The sequence below is a fragment of the Ochotona princeps genome, chromosome 1, assembly GCF_030435755.1.
Source record: "Ochotona princeps isolate mOchPri1 chromosome 1, mOchPri1.hap1, whole genome shotgun sequence".
Taxonomy (NCBI): Eukaryota; Metazoa; Chordata; class Mammalia; order Lagomorpha; family Ochotonidae; genus Ochotona; species Ochotona princeps.
This window is the reverse complement of record NC_080832.1, coordinates 171,016,836-171,034,477: the sequence shown is the minus strand read 5'-3', so window position 1 is coordinate 171,034,477 and position 17,642 is coordinate 171,016,836. Positions and strand designations below refer to the sequence as shown.

Below are 17,642 nucleotides of genomic sequence, written 5' to 3'. Positions count from 1 at the left end.
GGCTTCAGTTTACTGATTGCTAGAAAAGGATATATCATTGTACTTCTCGGAATTCGGTGTATAATTGATGCACTATTGCCTTTATCACACCAAAAAGGAAAACACTGCACTGAATAAAGATGCCTTTGCACTTTAGCCCTACTTTTTTACTGTATTTGGCTTTTGAATGAGAATGACAATGAGAGAGATTAAGAATGAAACTGAGACCTCTTCTGTGTGTTTTATCCCTCACAATGCAATCTTGCTTCCTGTGTTTAATGAGCTAGAATCAGCAAACCTGTCTGCAGCTCAGACACTGCGAGTTGCTCTCTTTAAGACTGAAAAAGAAAATCCAGGTCTCAGACAAGGTATCATTATCAAACGGTTAGAGAACAAAAAAGCATAGACATGAACTTCACTGACTCTTCTTAATGTCACTGCTGAAGGGATCTAATGTGGAATGGGATGAATGCCATCTTATTATTTTTTCTTTTTAAAGATTTATTTATTTTTATTGGAAAGGCAGACTCACAGGGAGAAGGAGAAACAAAGAGAATGATCTGCCATCCACTGGTTCACTCCAAAAATGGCCACAACTGCTGCAGTTGAGCTGATCTGAAAGCAAAAGCCTGGAGCTTCTTTCAAGTCCTGCAAGTGGATGCAGGTCTCAAGACTTGTGGCCATCCTCAGCTACTTCCCCAGGCCACAAGCACGAAACTGGATCAGAAGTGGAGCAACTGGGACATGAACTCTTGCCTGTATGGGTTTTTGCACTTGGGGGTGGAGGATTAGCCAATTCAGTCATCATGCCAGGCCAGGTGAATGCCGTTTTACACCATATTTTTGTGAAATAGAACTTACCCGTAATCTCACACTGAAGATTTCATATCACTGTTGCTATTTGCTTTTCATAGAATGGGATAAAACTTTTTCTTTGTAAGTTCCTTTCATGAACAAGAGGCTGAGAATGCCCTTGCCACCTCTGACAGAAAAACAGGAGCAGCATAATTAAAGCAAAACAAATTTAAAAATAACTTGAAAAAGTCCCTTTTATTGTATATGATCAAATAAAGGAAGAAAGATAAACAGCAGTTTTCCTGTTAGCCAGAAAGTGTGTTTCTATTCATTTGGGCTTTGAAGTTCAGTGTACCCAACAACTGTGTGCATATAGGTGTCTGTGTTTGTGTAACCTATGCAGCACAATAGCCCCTAATATTTTCAACTAGTTTGCCAAACCATTAAGCTACTTAGCCAAACAGAATACTACTATATTACATTGAACAACTTTCCATACTTGCTTCTTTAAAATATGAGGAACACATTTATTTAGCTTGTACGGGACTGGAATAATACAGATATTATCTTTTTGTTGTGTTTTTGTTTCAAGAATATGGCTCTTAAAAAATTGGTTTTCTGATCTCCAGAAGGAAAGGTCCCTTTAAAAAAAATCTGAAACTGACCTGAAGCAGGAAGAATGTTTTCAGATTTGGCCAAAGTTAGATTGCATCTAAACTTTGACGGAGAGGCCTCTAGGGGGCCCTTGGCCGCCAACAGTTTTCAGGCTGATTTGCTATGAAGCACGTTTGTCGAAGTATCTCCACTCGGCCAGCAGAGGGCACTTTAAACATCTCTACACCACTTTGAGAGTAAGTGCAGCTGATGCAGAAACACAGCGCTCACCCTACATCAGGAAAACTCTCGCAGATTTTCCTTTTGAAATTCACACACACACAAATAGAACACATGGACTGTGCCACAGGGTTTCATTTGGAAAGCAATGAGCATGTGTGACGTCAAAGAGGGAGGGGCATGTGTTGTTTATGACGTTGACATCCAGCTCGCTTCTCTTCCCATCGACTTTTCCTCTTTCTCTTCCACCTAAGAGGGGAGGGAGAGGAGAGTATTTTATTCTTCTGTCTGTGGCAGCTGAACACAGGATAAGGCTTCCTAACTCACATGAGACAGAAATCACATACTCTGTCAGATGTACTCTGGAACCAAGTGGTTCCTGGAAGCCCCAGGCTGCCTAGTTCTCATTGTTCCATTCAGAACGTTGGAAAAGGAAAAAAAAAAGTGTGTTCTGTATGGCTCTGCCAAACTCACTAGCATGAGGCTATGCAAATATGGGAAAAATACTGTTTTGTTGTTGTTGTTATTGTTGTTGTTCTGTTGAAACGTTAAAAAAAAGATTAAGGCATCTTTTTTCACAGGGGCTATACCTACTAGCTTTTCTGAGCAAGGTTTAGCTGTCTGCCACAGTGTTGCTGTTCTAGATCTGTGCCCTGTGTCTCTTCCATTTATCTCTTTCCTATGGGCTCCAGTTTGATGTAGAAACAGAGAACGGATTCTGTGTCTGTGTGCTCACAGTTTCTTAAAGGCATTCCATCTTTAGAGAACTAGAACACCTAGGAGATAAATTTTTGTTACTGTTTGCCTTTACTGTGAGCACCCTTTTGTTTCACCTCCCATGCTGTCTCGTGAGTTCTGATTGGTTCTACAAACTGAGGGGATGGGACTGCCCGGCAGCTGTGTGTGGAAATGACGATGCACTCAGCGAGTCCTCGCCCAAAAAAGATGATGAACTTATTGGGCTTGGCCCAGTCATTCCTCAGCTGCCTTGGGTTGTATGTTTGCTCATGTGTTTTGTTTTGTTTGTAGCTGCACCATGTGTGATTCCTTGTGACATTTTCTTTTTTGGTTACTATTTGGGTGACCCAGCTATGGCTTATGCCACGATGCCAAACACGATTCAGCCTTGGTTGTTTTTCCACATTTTGCCGATATAAGCCTCAGAGATGAAATGACAGAAGAGCACAAGGGAGTTGAGTTGCATGAGTATTGATCTGCTTCTTTCAGTGGAAGACCAGGTAGTTAATGACAGCCCATCAGCTTCTGAGTGATCTGGACAAGGTGATGAACACAGAAACTCCCGAGAGACTCAGAAACCCTCAGCCCACAAGGCATAGCAAGCACATTGTGGCATGCGTGTCGTTGTTCATGCGCACAAACTAGCTGTCCCTGGCCATCACGCCCTTGTAGGAGTACCAAGCACATAGGAGCACAATGATGTCATGAAACCAGTGCAAGAAGATCAGCTTCTGCTTCTTTAGAATAATGAAGACTGTATCTCCTAGCTCTGCTGCTTTGCTTTGGACAAATGTGTAAGTCCAGAATTTGATGACAGGTCCATTGTAAAGACTGACTAAACTCTGGTCAGAAACTAACTGCATCCAACCTTTGGTCATCAGAATATACACCATAGAAGCACAGTTCAAACAGCACCAAGTATACTGAAGACTGAAAGGGTTAGATCCCAGAACACAAATGGTTTTCTCAGTTCAGTCTTAGTTTGTCCAGGAGGGGCCTCCCACTAAATATAAAAGACAGCATACAGGGTAGAAAACAGGGCAGATTTCCTACAGTTTTCCCACATCCACTGGATGGCCTCATTCTTGTTTGAACTGTTTTTCAAAGTCCTGTTCTTGTAAAGTCAACACTGACATGTTCATTGGGGCTGATCTCTTCGGAGTTGCTATGTGCTCTGTTTGCTCACAGAGCTTCTTAATTATGTGCTGCCAGGGGAGGATTGATGGTAGCAGTTCTTTAAGAACTGCAAGTCAAAAGAATTTATACCTTAACGTGGTGTTATATAACATTGCTAAAAAAGCATTATAATTATTGGTGTTTATTTTTGTTATTTTAACTTGAAAGTAATATGCTAGCGAATACTATGTTTACCAATATTTGGTGGCAAATATTGAATAGTTTACATCTGCTAAACATTTATTTACTTAAAAAAATAGCGACAAGAAATAGCAGTTTGAAGCTATTCCTGTGTTTGTTCTGAGATTTGCCTGAGGGTTAACGTTCTATATAATCTTTATCATCCATAGTTTGTTTCACCATAGAGAGGTTTCACGGAAATATGCATGAAATATTCATGTTTTCATTTTCAGCTGTAAAAAAAATGAAAAATTCAGAATTTATCTTTCATAAAGTTTTCAAATGTAAAAAAAATGGCTAGAAACTTAATATGGTAGTATTGTCTCACAGCTGCTTCAGTGGGTCAAAAATCCAAATGTGGCCAGGCCTTCTGCCACAAGGTCTCTCTGAAGCCTACGTTCACAGGGTTATCCAAACCTACCATCTCAACTGTGGGAAAATTTTCCTTCAAGTGTACTCACAGTGCAGTCAGTGTGACTCATTTTGTGCGAAGGTCTTTGGTCCAAGGGTCCCAGCTTTTGGCAGTCATCAGACAGAGATCAGATGCAGTACTTTGTCATGTGTGGCTCCTCAGAAGGAGCTAATGGGGCTGTTAACTTTCCCGAAAACCAACCAACCAGAGAGTGAGAACAAGAGGGAAGCCACAGTTTTTTCTTTAATTCCCCCAATCCTGAGTGCTATTCTTGTCGCCTCTATTCAGAGGAAGCAAATGATGAGTGCAGTTCACATGCAGGGGCAGCCATTTACATGGGCAAAGAATCCCAGAAGATGTGTGATGGCAGTGTGGGTGGGTTATGTCACCTCATTGTGATGCTAGCATCCCATGTGGGAGCTGTAATTGAGTCCCAGCTACTTCACTTCTCATCCAGCTCCGTGCTAATGCACTTAAGGCGGCAGCATATGATGGTTCAAGTGTCTGGGCTTCTGACATCGACATGGGAGGCCAGAGTGGAGGTCTCAGCTCTTGACTTCAATGTGGCCTGGCCCTGCTATTGTGACCTTTTGTGACACGAAATGATGATGGAAGATTCTCTCTCTATCCTTCTTTGTCTTTTAGATAAACACATCTTTAAAGACCTTAGCAATTAAGAATGTTAGGAGCTAGAAGGTCTTGCCTACACATCCCTAAATGCAATAGCAACTGCTTAAAGTAGAGAAATCATTAGGTGAACAAAGAGAGATGCAAACAGTAAGCTGTTTAAAAGAAAATGCAAACTGAATTCATCTGGGCTCACAGATCTGATCACCACACACTAACCGTGGAAGTGTCACACACCTGGCTGGCTGTATAGCCAGGGTGATCGTGCCAGGAGGGATCTCTGTGTCACTGCAGGCCTGGTTTTCCAGTGAGGGAGATGAGCACACACTGCACAGGTGTACAAGTGTGGCTTGGGCTGCACAGATGTAGCAAGAACTCCCAGACCTTCAAGGATTGGGAAAGCCTAAACCTGCAGCTGTTCCAGCAGGTGGGACTTAGAGAGAGAGGAGCCCCTTTTGGAGGCAATGAACAGTGCCTGCCATCCTAACAAAGGCAGAGGAGGGCCAGCTATGGCTTCAGGCCAACCACTGGGATTCTCTCCCAGCCTTCTCAGCCTCCTAACATGTACTAGCTCAGCAGCTGCCAGCAACAAGGGCAGCCTGGATCTACCAAGGGACAGTAGGGGTCATGAGCAGTGTAGCACAAGGGAGCTGGTATTTACCTTATTCCAGTCACCTCCTGCCACCCTGGGAAAACAGCATTAAAACAGTCCCATTTTCTAGAAGATACTGTTGCTCAAACCTGGAAAGACCCTTGCTGGAAGCTACAATCCAGCTCCCTGTTAATGTGCTTGGGAAGGAAGCCAAAGACGGCCAGAGTACTAGGGCTCCTTCTACCTATATGAAAGACCTGGATGGAATTCCTGGTTCCTGACTCTGGCCTGACCTAGCTTTGACTATTGTTGGCCTTTCACAAGTGAACAAATAGATGGGAGATTGATCTAAACATTGCCATTTCTCTCTCTCCTTTTCTGTAATTATGCCATTCAAATGAAAAAAATTTTTGAAACAGCAACATGCAGCCTGGAAAACCCTGACGCATGCAGCTCAGCCCTCACTTGCCCATAAGCCCTGCCTCCTGCATAGCCCATCCCAGCACTCGGCCCTAGAGAAATGTAAAATGGCAGCTCTCCACTCAGTTGACAGTACCCAGGCATAGATCCAGACCCTATAGTGGCTTCCTGCTGTGGAATAAAAAGCTTGTGATTGCAGGTGAAGCATGTGTGAGCCCTACAAACAAGCGCTCATTATCCCTGACCAGCTTGTTGACTTGAGCATGCGCCCTCTAGAGGCTCAGATGGGCGCATGCGTTAAGGGAGTTGCTTGGCAACACTCATTGTGAGGCTGGATTGTGGGAATGCTGGTTGTGGCCTGCTATTTCAGTTGGGACCTCCAGGTGAGACCTCTGGCTCCTCTGCTGGGCTGGCCTTGGACTCCCCAGGATGGGAGAAACTCTGGTAGTCTCGCCATAAAGGTTCTTTTCTCCATTTAAGGGCGAGTGTCTCTTGAAGGTCATCCGATGGGAGGATGGCGAGTGGGGTGATATCACAGTCCGGGGATCGCTTCCCACAGGGGGATATCAGGAAACCACCTGCGGCAGCCAACGAGGGGGATGAAGGAACAGAACAGCAGCTCCCGAAGATCAGGCCAAGAGGCAGGAACCATGGAGACCAGACCTGGTAATGGGGACTGCTGCCGGGGAGGGTATTGCAGGGCTGGGTGCTAACCTGGCCACGGACAATGCTGTGACTCGGGATGCCGGGGCTCAGGTGGCTCTGTCAGCTGTTTGGGTGTTTATCTATTTTACATAAACAAAATAAGCATAGCAGGGTTTTACAATTCTTTGTTACCGCTACCGTCTTTTCTTTACTCCTGTAAGAACATTAGTTGCCGTCATCAATTTGAAAATGTGCTATCAACGTTGCTCAAAGTAATCATTTGTTGCTTATTGAAAACACAAATGATGGAACTTAATAGGAAATTTAGAAATCACCAAATATCACATAAGAATTTGCAACTTGATAATGGTTGTATTTCGTATTAATACAAAAAGATGTTATAACTGAAATGGATATTGACTAGAGCAAACTAGGCAGATTGTCATAAAATGAAGTTGCTGATGGGTGAAACTTAAAATACACAAGCTGAGAAAAGTACAAGAAGGAAACCGAAATTCCTATAAATAATTTTGATAAATTGTTTTTAATTTTATGCTAAAAAGAAATTACCAAGCATCAACTCAAAAGTGTTTTGAAGGTTTATTTGCCAAAATAACAAACAAATCCTCCTGAGGTTGGTATTTGGCACAGAGGCTAAGATGCCTGCTTGTACGGCATGTCCCACACAGGTGTACTGAGTCTGAGTTCCAGCACCACCTTCATGCTTGTGAGCAGCCAGGGAAGCAGCTTGAAGATTCAAGTCCTGTATCTCTGACATCCATGTGGGAGACCTATACTGAGTTCAGCCCACACTGTGACAGACATTTGGGGAGTGAAACAGTAGATAGAAAAATCTCTTTCCCTTTCAGTACAATGAGAAAAAAAAAGTCTCACATGGATCCCACGTCTTAGCCTAGACCTGCATGGTGTATTGTCGTTTGAAATTCTTGTCTTTCCTGCTGGAAAATACTATTTGCTGGAAATTAGCTGTCAGGTTCATATTATGTTGTAAAATCAAATTTCTTTCTTATATTCGATTTTTATGCAAAAACCTTTTTGTGTTGGGTAGCACCTTTTTCTTAGATTATGGAATGTCCATGTCACTGTTTCCCAGAGCAGGCACCATAATGTGTTTGTACACTTAAGTGATCTGTTTTCTGTAATGAACCCTAGTGAGAAATCACTACCACAGTTTTCAGAATATTTTGAGTCTATCTTAGAAAGGAAAACAGAGATGAAAAATTCATTATTTATTGATTGTTGTAGTGTGAGTTAGATATTATTTAATGTGGTTAACAATGGTGATTTCTCATAGAGATTACAGTAGTTTTGAAAAGGATAGGTTATCATAATTAGTTTTTATGCTAATTAAGCAACTGTGGTTCAGCATAGTGGATTAATTGACCCTTAATTCCATAGTTAACAAGTATGTGACCCATTAGTTGGTGGTCAGCCTGGCTCCCAAATACATTCTTTTGATCCTTAGGCTGGATGTACAATGACCTGTGCAGCATTGGGTGAAGACACAGCTACAACTCAGATAAATTCTGAAAGTGATTTATGTATAACTGCTTTAGAGATTTTTATACTGACAACTTCAGTGGCAACCAGTGTGTTTCTGTCATGTTAGCTTTTAGGACAGATGTGTGCTTTGTTTCCAGGATCGCAGGTCATAAGCAAAGACACAAGCAGTATTACGTAAGCTCTAAGGAGGAACTAGTTTACGTTAGTGAGAAATATTTACGTATAGTTGTGTTTGTTATAGATTGCATGTGGTTATAGGATATTTCTAGTTGGCTTGTCTACTTATATTTCAGTTCGGTAGTTGCTTCATCTACTGGCTTATATTTCAGCTTTACTATAATGAAGTATATTTCTAACTCAGTTTTGCATGACTCTCATTCTTTTGATTTTTTTACTTTGCTTTCTAGTTTTCTTATTTCTTCTGTCCTGATTTTTCTTTCTTCTTCTAGTTGAAATATTCCCACTTTTCTGTTGACAGAATGGAAAACACATAGGATTTTAGAATTTTAAGGTATCTTGAAGAATAATGAAATGTCTGTTATTACTCCAACACGTGTTTAACACACAATTTATATGGTTATTCAGATGGGATACCTGAAATTCAAACAGTCTATAGTGACTTATATAGGTGTAGGATTTGGCAGAAATGAAGTATTTAACTCAGGTTTCTTGATTTTAATCCAAGAGCTCAGCATTATTTGTTATCATCTAGATATGTTTTAATAGTAGAGACAGGTAGTAGAACTAGCGTACCCAGTGGACAGATAAAAACAGAATTAGCAGTCATACCCAACGGGGAAAGATAAGAATGTATTTAAGAGTTAAAGACCAAGTTCTAAGAAGAATAACAATAACAGGATCATCAGAATTGGGATTTTCTGATCAAGGTTCAGTATAAGAAGGAAGGACAAGGACTTGGGGAATTGCCTAGGAAGGTGTGCTAAGATTAGAATTCCATGAGCAGGCAGTGCGGTGCAGCTCGTTAAGCTGCAGCTGAAGATGCTCCCATCCCCCATCACAGTGACGGCTTGATTCTGGCTACTGTGGTTCCAGTTCATCACCTTCATCTGTTTCTCTGCAGTCTGTTGCATATCATTTTCCTTATTATCATTATTTTAAATTCTTTTTCAGGACCTTTCTAGATTTCCTACAGATCAATGTCTATCTCTGGAAAATGACTGATTTCTCTTAGAGTAGTTATACCACTTTGTTTTCTCATATTTCTTATGCTCTTGTACTGACATAAGTACATCTGCTATGCTTTTTCTTAAAACATAGATTTCCATTTTTTTCTAGGGACAATTTTTCTTCAGCTCTTAAAGACCATGGGTTTCGGTCGAGGTCGTGGAGCAGCATGAGCAGGTCTGAAATCAGGGTGGTGGGGTCCAGTCCTAGCAGGTTTCATGAGATCAGTTTCTAACCACCTGGCTGTGAATGGCACAGCTCACACAGTAACACTTCACGTACAGATTGGGAAGCATGTAGATGTTGGACAAGCTTGCTTCTGAGACATCCCTCACAGCCATGGCCTCTACTACATTCTGGTTGATAAACTTCTTGCTGGCTTTGTCTTTGGGCATGTACCACACCCAGTTGGTGCAGTGTATATGGTGCATGTGGCTACACCCTTTTTTTAGCATAGTGGTTTTTCCTCCTGCTCTTTGTCTATGACAAGATGTGGCCACAGCTACCTGTCCCAGCTCATCCGACCCTCTCCCCATCCCAGTGTCCTGAGTTCTCAGGTCTCCATGTCCACTTCCTCACTGAGGCCTATGACCTCTGGTCCCCACGACTCGGCAATCGGCACCCCTCAACTCGCTCTTGGACCCTGAACTAACAACATGCCGCTGCTCACCATCTTGAGATGGAGAACCCCAAAACTGCCATGATCACTTTTATTAGAATAGGTTTCACTGGAAAAGACTTTTTTGAATGTTGGGTGTGACTTGGATTATTGATTGGGCTGTGGTTATACTTGACTCTCACAATATAAGTCTTGACAGATTTCTTCCCAGGTGGTCAATGTCTGCAGTGTCTACAAGAGCCACACTTACCTAGTCTGCAGCAGTATGTGCAGGCAGTGAAATTACTGGAGTGGACAGGACATTCCACAGGTGTATTTTTTAGTCCCTAGGGTGTTTGGTGTCAAGTATACCCAATTGGAAGCTTTTGTTTGTTTGTTTTAATTTGTAGTCATGTTTCTGATGCTTTAGGACACAGAGGCCCTTTTCCCCTTTTCCTGCTAGACAAGCAAGGATGATGCAAAACCTGTTGCTCCAATGACTATGGCTTTCAGACTGTAAGACGTGGATGGCACTACCCCAGGTTTTGGCAATGTGAGACTCAATAACCCAAGACTTTTAGCACCAAAAACCCAATTCCCAACCCTTGGAGATATTAAAGGGACTTTATCCAATTGCCACAGAGTGACTAAGGGACAATGCAGAGGGTTGTGCACTAGCCAGTTTTTGATTGAAACAGCACATTCTTCCCTTAGTCTTGTAGATTCTGTGCCAATGACTCTGAGGAAGGTAGTGCTAGTGGTACCAGTTGTCACAGTGCTGCAGGATGTACTGTGCTCTTTACCTAGAGCACTTCTCTCAGGTTGAAGGCCATTTCTTCCAGATGTTGTGAACTGACTAACCAGTCTGTAGCAGTGGGATGTAGGCAGAGCCTTCTGGTTAACACAGGAGAGAGCAAACTACTTCAGGAGTCATAGTACCACCACCAGCAGTCCTGGAGACCTAGAGCAGGTGACCCAGTTCTTGCAGGACATCCAAGGTGATACCTGGGATTGTACTGTTGCTTCCCAGACCATGTGGCAAGAACTTCTCAGGCTGAGGCTTAGCATTCTACACGACAATGTCACCATCTTATATGAATGGTGGTTGAAGTCCTGGATACTTTACTTCTCATCCACTTCCCTACTAATGTGCCTAGAAACAGTGGAAATTGGCTCAAATATTTGGGCCCCTGCACCCACAGGGAGACCTTTTAGATTCCAACTGGTCAAGCTCTGGTTATTATGGCCATTTGGGAAATGAAATATTTGGTTCAAGATCTCTCTCTTTCTCTTTCTCTCACTTTCTATATATGTGTTTCCCTTCTCTCTGTAAATCTTTCCAACAAACTTCTTTTTTTTTTTTTTTTTTTTTAGAACTGTGGAGTGTGCTTCTTCATGTGTGGTTTTCTTGTATTGAGTCTGGACTTCTGACAACTGGCTCCAGGCAGTCCATGGAACTTCCCTCAGTGGCACAGAGGTTTAGGTCCAGGGCTTTGGCCCAGAACTCCCATGGCTGTATTCACAGGGACCTGCTTTCTTTACTGGAAATTGCCCTTGTGTTTTCTGGGAACTTCTGGTATAGAAAGGATAGCTTAATTCCTCCTAATTCAGGTGGAGTTTTGTAGCCTCCTAGCAGCATGAATGATAGTTTGGGGAAGTTAGGAGGTGGTGTGGTTTTCCTGTTATGAGCAAAGTACTCTCGGACGTAAGTCTTCCCTCTAGACTAATTCAGATCAGTATATCTGAGGAATTTTCCCATAGTCAGTGCTGCCATTCTGCAGTGGGGGTGGGAGTTGTAGAGTTGTAGTCCTTTCAGATTACATCTTGTAACAAAATGGTTTTCCCAGCAAGGAAGCTCGGGAAGGAGCTCTGATTGGCAGCATCAACTGGTGTGTGTGTGTGTGTGTGTGTGTGTGTGTATGTGTGTGTTCACATGCCTATGCTCACTCATTCGCTCTCTCTCTGTCTGCCTCTCTCTGCTGACCTTCAGATCTGTACTGTTTGCAGATCTTGTCAATTCTTTACTGAAACTTTTTCCATCTTTTCATTTCTAATATAGAGTCCCTCAGCAGATAGAGTCCCTCAGTTGAGTGGACAGGATAGGAGTGGGTGGCAGTGGCAAGGCAGCACAAATGGCAGTGGTTATGATGAGCTTTGCTTTCTGTTGGTCCAATGGAAAGCTCTCTGCCATTTACAGTTCTAATCTTTACTGAAGTGTTTCTTCTGTCAGTATGCTCAGTTCTGATATTGTATGTTTATATATATATTTATGTTTATATATATTTATTTATATGTATATATTATAAATATAAATATTAAAGAATACAATATATATTTTATAAATATAAATATTATATCTATATTATAAAAAATGTATATTTTTTCCCAACATGATTGTGTTCCCTGGCTAAGACACTGGGGTAAGAGTGACAGAATTTTTCATTTTTCTCTCTAGGCTGGATTTTAGTCTGCTGTTTGTTGTCCCTGTCAATTATAAACTTTTCCTAAGTCTTCTAGAAATATTGTTTGTTTCTCATTGAAACTTCCTTGGTGAGATAGATGTAGATTCTCTGTTTTCAGGCATGTTCTGTCATTTGTAATTTGCCAAAATAAGTAAAATAAATGGATAGTAGATAAAATGGATTTGGAAAATTCTGGCCATGGTGTTACAAACCATCGTATTGTAAATAAATCACATAATGCTGAAATGTATTGTCTTGTACAGACTGTTATCTAGGCATGTCTGTCTTAAAAGAGCTGTTTAATGCTGTATAGTTTTGGGGACAGTTGGAATTTAATAATTAAAAGGCCTGCAGAAGCATAAGGGGATTAATATCCATCTATCATAGCAGCCTAGTATTTAGAGGCAGACTATTAATTCTTTGACACTCAGGGTGTGTTTACGATGTAAGCTAGCAGGCCCAGGTTGTGAGAAAGGATACTTAGTCTAGGGCTTTCATGTTGCCAGCGGTACAGTTTCTTGAATGGTCTCCATTGCCTCTGAGTAAGTTGGAAGTAGGAACCAAAACTGGGAATAAAAATCTGGCACTCCAGTGGGTTATTTGAGCATCTTAACTGCAGATGGGATATTATGATAGGATTGAACATTAGAGTATTGAAGTAAAAGTTAAATAGTTATTCATAAATTGTATATCTGTGATTACAAAAATGCTTAGGCTGTACTTTACAGAATTCTATTATTCCTTGCTAATTCTACCTGTTACAGAATCATTGACATAATCAACATGAGCACCTATGACTTTGCAAGGTTCTCTAAAATAGTTCAGCTTCTGAGGGAAAGGAGAGAATTTTTTGTAAAATAAAAGAGTAAACTATTGATGATCTGTCACAGATCATGACTTTTGCATTACAAGGTTCTAAGAAATAAAATTCATGGTTCCTTGTTGATATGTGTTAGGTGCTCAATAAGTATTTTGTAAAATGCAAGGATAAACAACTTAACAAATTGACTAATGTCTGCTAATAAATTTCTTCATTCAGAAAGATACATTTTAGTTCATCTAGTGTAGACTTTGAAACATGCCTATATATGAAACTTATAATTTTGACAGATATCTGCAGGAGTCACAATGTAGTGTTCATATAGCAATAGCCAATAGAATGATAATATTGGTTATTCTATCTTTAAATTTCTTAGAAGTAAAATTTGTACATTGTGGAGCCATAATTCCTAGGATTGAATCCAGAATTTGCTGCTAAGAAGCTGTGTAAACTTAGGCCACTGTCTTGGCCTTGTTCTGCCTAGGTTATTTCTTCTGTAATATTTCTAGTATGTTACTTTCTCATGGAATTGTGAGATTTAACCCTCACCATTGTGAATTTAATGCATGTACAATACTTAAAATTATATTTACTGATTGCACAGTAAATCCTGAGTAAATCAGTAACAGCATCATTAATAAAGGGTTAGCTCACAGAAATACAAATTAGTGTTTTCCAGTTAGGATTTAGTGAAAGGGAGAAGCCCTACCCAGCCTCCCACCCATCCCAGAATCCCTGATGTGGGGCATGCTCTGAGGGTCCTATTTAAGTGGTTTTGATAGTTCAACAGTTCTGAATTGCTGCCAATCTTGCCATTCCAAGCATGATGAAATCTCTCCAGAATCCACTGGCTGACATAATCCACCTCTCTCATTCCTAGCTTTCCAATAAATAAATGTTTAAAAATGCAAATAACATTTTTGTTTAATTTTGACTGCCAGAAAGATAAACTAAATTACTTTGTGTTAATATTGCTGATAGCATATTTTTTCTTTTCTGATGTTACTATTGATGTTCATTAAATTTTATGCAAAGTACTATGTAAAAAGATAAATGAAAAGACATGTTAAAAGTATAATAGTATATGTCTTACATTTTGTATATATAATATTTTGAAAGTGCTTATTTGTTTTTTAGGCCTTCAAGGAAAGCGATTAATGGAATTAAACAGGTATTATACAAAATAATAAAATGTATTATTGCATTGAAAAAATATATCACAGAAGACAAAGTGATATATTACAAAAGCCTGAATTTCAAAATAAAATGTGAAAGGTAAATTCAGAAAAAAACCCAGGAATTTTGTAAAGGTCTCTATTTTAGAAGTGTGATTGAAACAGTCGGATTATTTTCTTCAAGGTTTTTAATTTTTGTTTTCATTGCTTTAGGAACACATTAGTAATTCAGTAGCATGGTATTTAACTTCATGATGTTGTGAATTTTCTGTTTTTATTCATGTTGTTTATTTTGTTGTATTTTCTTTATTTAAGGGTTTATATACTAACTGTGTAATAGAAACTACATGAAGATGCAATGCAGTATGCATCTCTACTTCCAAATCAAAGAAGAATCCCCAATGGAACTGTTGCATGTATCTTGACAATAGAATGCTGGATGCTCTGCCATTGTCCATACCTACAGTGTCAGGATACATAATGATGGAACCAGTGCTGTTTATGAAGGGCTATACTGCTGTAATAATATAGGAGAAATTAGTGGAAGGGGGAAAGGGGCTGTGGAGAGGGCAAAGTGAAATTCTGGAGCCTATGGAACTGTATCATGAAATAATAAAATAAATAAAATACTTCTGTTTTTAAGAGCAAAATTCAAGAAACTAAAGAAAAAGCAGTACCTTTGTATCAGCATCTTTTTGACAAGAACTCAGGCCTTGTGAGAAGTATGTGTCATGTCATTTTTCTTATGCAGAAAATGAGTCGTCATTACTCTATTTATAAATAATTGTCTAGATTTTAAAGGACACTTTAAAACGTATTTACTTATTTAACAGGGTCAATGCCAAATAAGTTCCGCAGATGATGAGATAACCCAGTCACTGGAGACAGTCTCAGAGGAATATGAGTGGCCTCAATCTAAGAATTCTCTGTTACTAATTGAAAAACTGCGAATGGACTGTAAAGGTGAGACATCCACCTTACATTTCCGTATGTACCATAGTAATATCTGCACATGCTGTTCAGCATTGAGATGAACTGTGTATTAAAACTGAATGAAATCTGGAATATATTTGTACTCTCAGCCAACACTAATGATAATTTATACAGTCATTTTCTCAGTGAGAATGACAGTCCCAGATTTTGTTGATTTTCTTGGTTATCACATTCTCCTTCCTTGATGCTGCAGTAACCCTGATCCTTTATGTCACCAAAACATGGTCTGGTCTGCAGCATAATTTTATTCATTTGAAAACCATCAGGTGATGTTATTGCCTTGTTTAAAAACCTGAGTGTCACTTGTCATTTTAGTGAATAATCTTGTTAGCCTTTATACTGCACCATATTATTTGCTTTGTATGTGCCAACCACTGTCTTACATGTTTGTTGCTGAAGTAGATTTTGTTCTCCCTTGTACTTACTTAGGTGTAATTTCTATGTAATAAGTATCATATTTATAAAGTATCCAATTTATATGTTTTTTTTTAAGATTTATTTATTTTATTGGAAAGACAGATATACACAGAGGAGGAGAGACAGAGACGAAGATCTTCCATCCGATGGTTCACTCCCCAAGTGAGCCACACGGCCGGTGCTCGCCAATCCGATGCCGGGAACCTGGAACCTCTTCCGGGTCTCCCACGCGGGTGCAGGGTCCCAAAGCTTTTGGGCCGTCCTCGACTGCTTTCCCAGGCCACAAGCAGGAAGCTGGATGGGAAGTGGAGCTGCCGGGTTTAGAACCGGCGCCCATATGGGATCCTGGGGCTTTCAAGGCGAGGACTTTAGCCACTAGGCCACGCCACCGGGTCCCAATTTGTATGTTTTAAGTTGTGAGGAGAAACTGAATTTTTTGAAAAATTTATTTATATTGGAAAGTCAGATATACAAAGAGCAGGAAAGACAGAGAGGAAGATTTCCCCCACAGTGACTCACTGCCCAAGTAACCACAATGGCTGGTACTGCTCTGATCCTAAGCCAGGAGCCAGGAACTTCCTCCAGGTGGATGGGAAGTGGAGCAGCTGGGATTAGAACCTGTACCCATATGGGATCCCAGTGTGTTCAATGTGAGGACTTGAGCCACTAGGTTACCACGCCGGGCCCGAGAAACTGAATTTTTAAGTAGCCCCATGAGCAAGATGTTTAACAGAGCCATCATACCCAAAATGTGTCTATGTCCTTCTGTAAGATTTAATAATAATAATTAAAAAAAAATGCTGATTGGGCCCAGCGGCGTGGCCTAGTGGCTAAGGTCCTTGCCTTGAATGCACTGGGATCCCTTATGGGCACCGGTTCTAATCCTGGCAGCTCCACTTCCCATCCAGCTCCCTGCTTGTGGCCTGGGAAAGCAGTTGAGGACGGCCCAATGCTTTGGGATCCTGCACCCGTGTGGGAGACCTGGAGGAAGTTCCTGACTCTTGGCTCTGGATTGGCACAGCACCGGCCGTTGCACTCACTTGGGGAGTGAATCATTGGATGGAAGATCTTCCTATTTCTCCTCCTCTCTGTATATCTGACTTTCCAATAAAAATAAATCTTAAAAAAACCCTGCTGGATTATTTTTCAAACTATTGGCATCAATGTCCAGTCTCATCAATATTTTATGAGAACTCTAGTCCCCGGTTATCTTCACAAATAGTATTGTCTATTTTTGAAATATTAGCTATTCCACTGGGTATGAGTTGTAATTACCATTATGTTTTTACTATTGATTTCCATAGTCACTAATAATAGTGAGCATTTGTCAAGGAACTAGAATGTTTCACCAGCTTAAAATAGATTTTTTAAAATAGAAACCACTAGATATGTATTAGATAAATATATAGATTGAGAGATACCCGGTGTTTTTGTGTTTTATTGTTATTTTTTTTTTTTTGCAAAGAGATTTTTTTTAAAGATTTATTTATTTTTATTGGTAAGGCTGATATACAGAGAGGAGGAGAGACGACAGAGTGGAAGATCTTCTGTCCAATGGTTCTCTCCCCAAGTGACCACAGCTGCTGGAGCTGAGCCAATCTGAAGCCAGGAGCCAGGAACTGTTCCAGGTCTCCCACATGGGTGCATTATCCCAAGGCTTTGGGCCATCCTCGACTGCTTTCCCAGGACACAAGCAGGAAACAAGATGGGAAGCATGGTTGCCTGGATTAAAACTGGCGCCCGTATGGGATTCTGGCGCGTGCAAGGCGAGGACTTTAACCACTATGCTATCAGGCTGGGCCCTCCAAAGACATTTTGTCCTGATATTTTTCTTAATATGTTTTGAGCAGAAGTTTTAAATTTTGATGATGTCTAGAATGTCTGTGCTCAAGCATGGATTTTACTTTTTCTATTATATCTATCAGTGTTTTCCTAGAATGAGGTAAAAATATTTCCTCTTATACTTTCTGCTAGAAATCTTATTATAGTTCTAAGTCCTGCATTTAGATTTATGATACTTTAATGCTGATTTTTTGCAAAAGAGTTTATATGTAAAGCTAATTTCATTAT

General features: G+C 40.4%; 1 protein-coding gene and 1 pseudogene across 3 annotated transcripts in view; one reads left to right on the top strand and one right to left on the bottom strand.

Moving 5' to 3' along the window:
* Positions 1–2,728: 2,728 nt before the first annotated feature.
* LOC131481533 (elongation of very long chain fatty acids protein 6-like) lies at positions 2,729–3,488 on the bottom strand (annotated as a pseudogene).
* Positions 3,489–6,147: 2,659 nt separating this feature from the next.
* The window catches only part of LOC131481151 (ankyrin repeat domain-containing protein 26-like), a 39,745-nt gene continuing 28,250 nt past the window's right edge, over positions 6,148–17,642 (top strand). For 2 of the 3 annotated variants that reach the window (XM_058668736.1, XM_058668743.1), the window contains exons 1-3: positions 6,148–6,419; positions 14,125–14,158; positions 14,996–15,125. In XM_058668736.1, coding sequence (XP_058524719.1) covers positions 6,268–6,419; positions 14,125–14,158; positions 14,996–15,125 — 316 coding nt within the window. In that variant the 5' untranslated portion in view covers positions 6,148–6,267. The remainder of the gene's footprint in view (positions 6,420–14,124; positions 14,159–14,995; positions 15,126–17,642) is intronic. The other variant, XM_058668748.1, reaches the window with a different exon arrangement.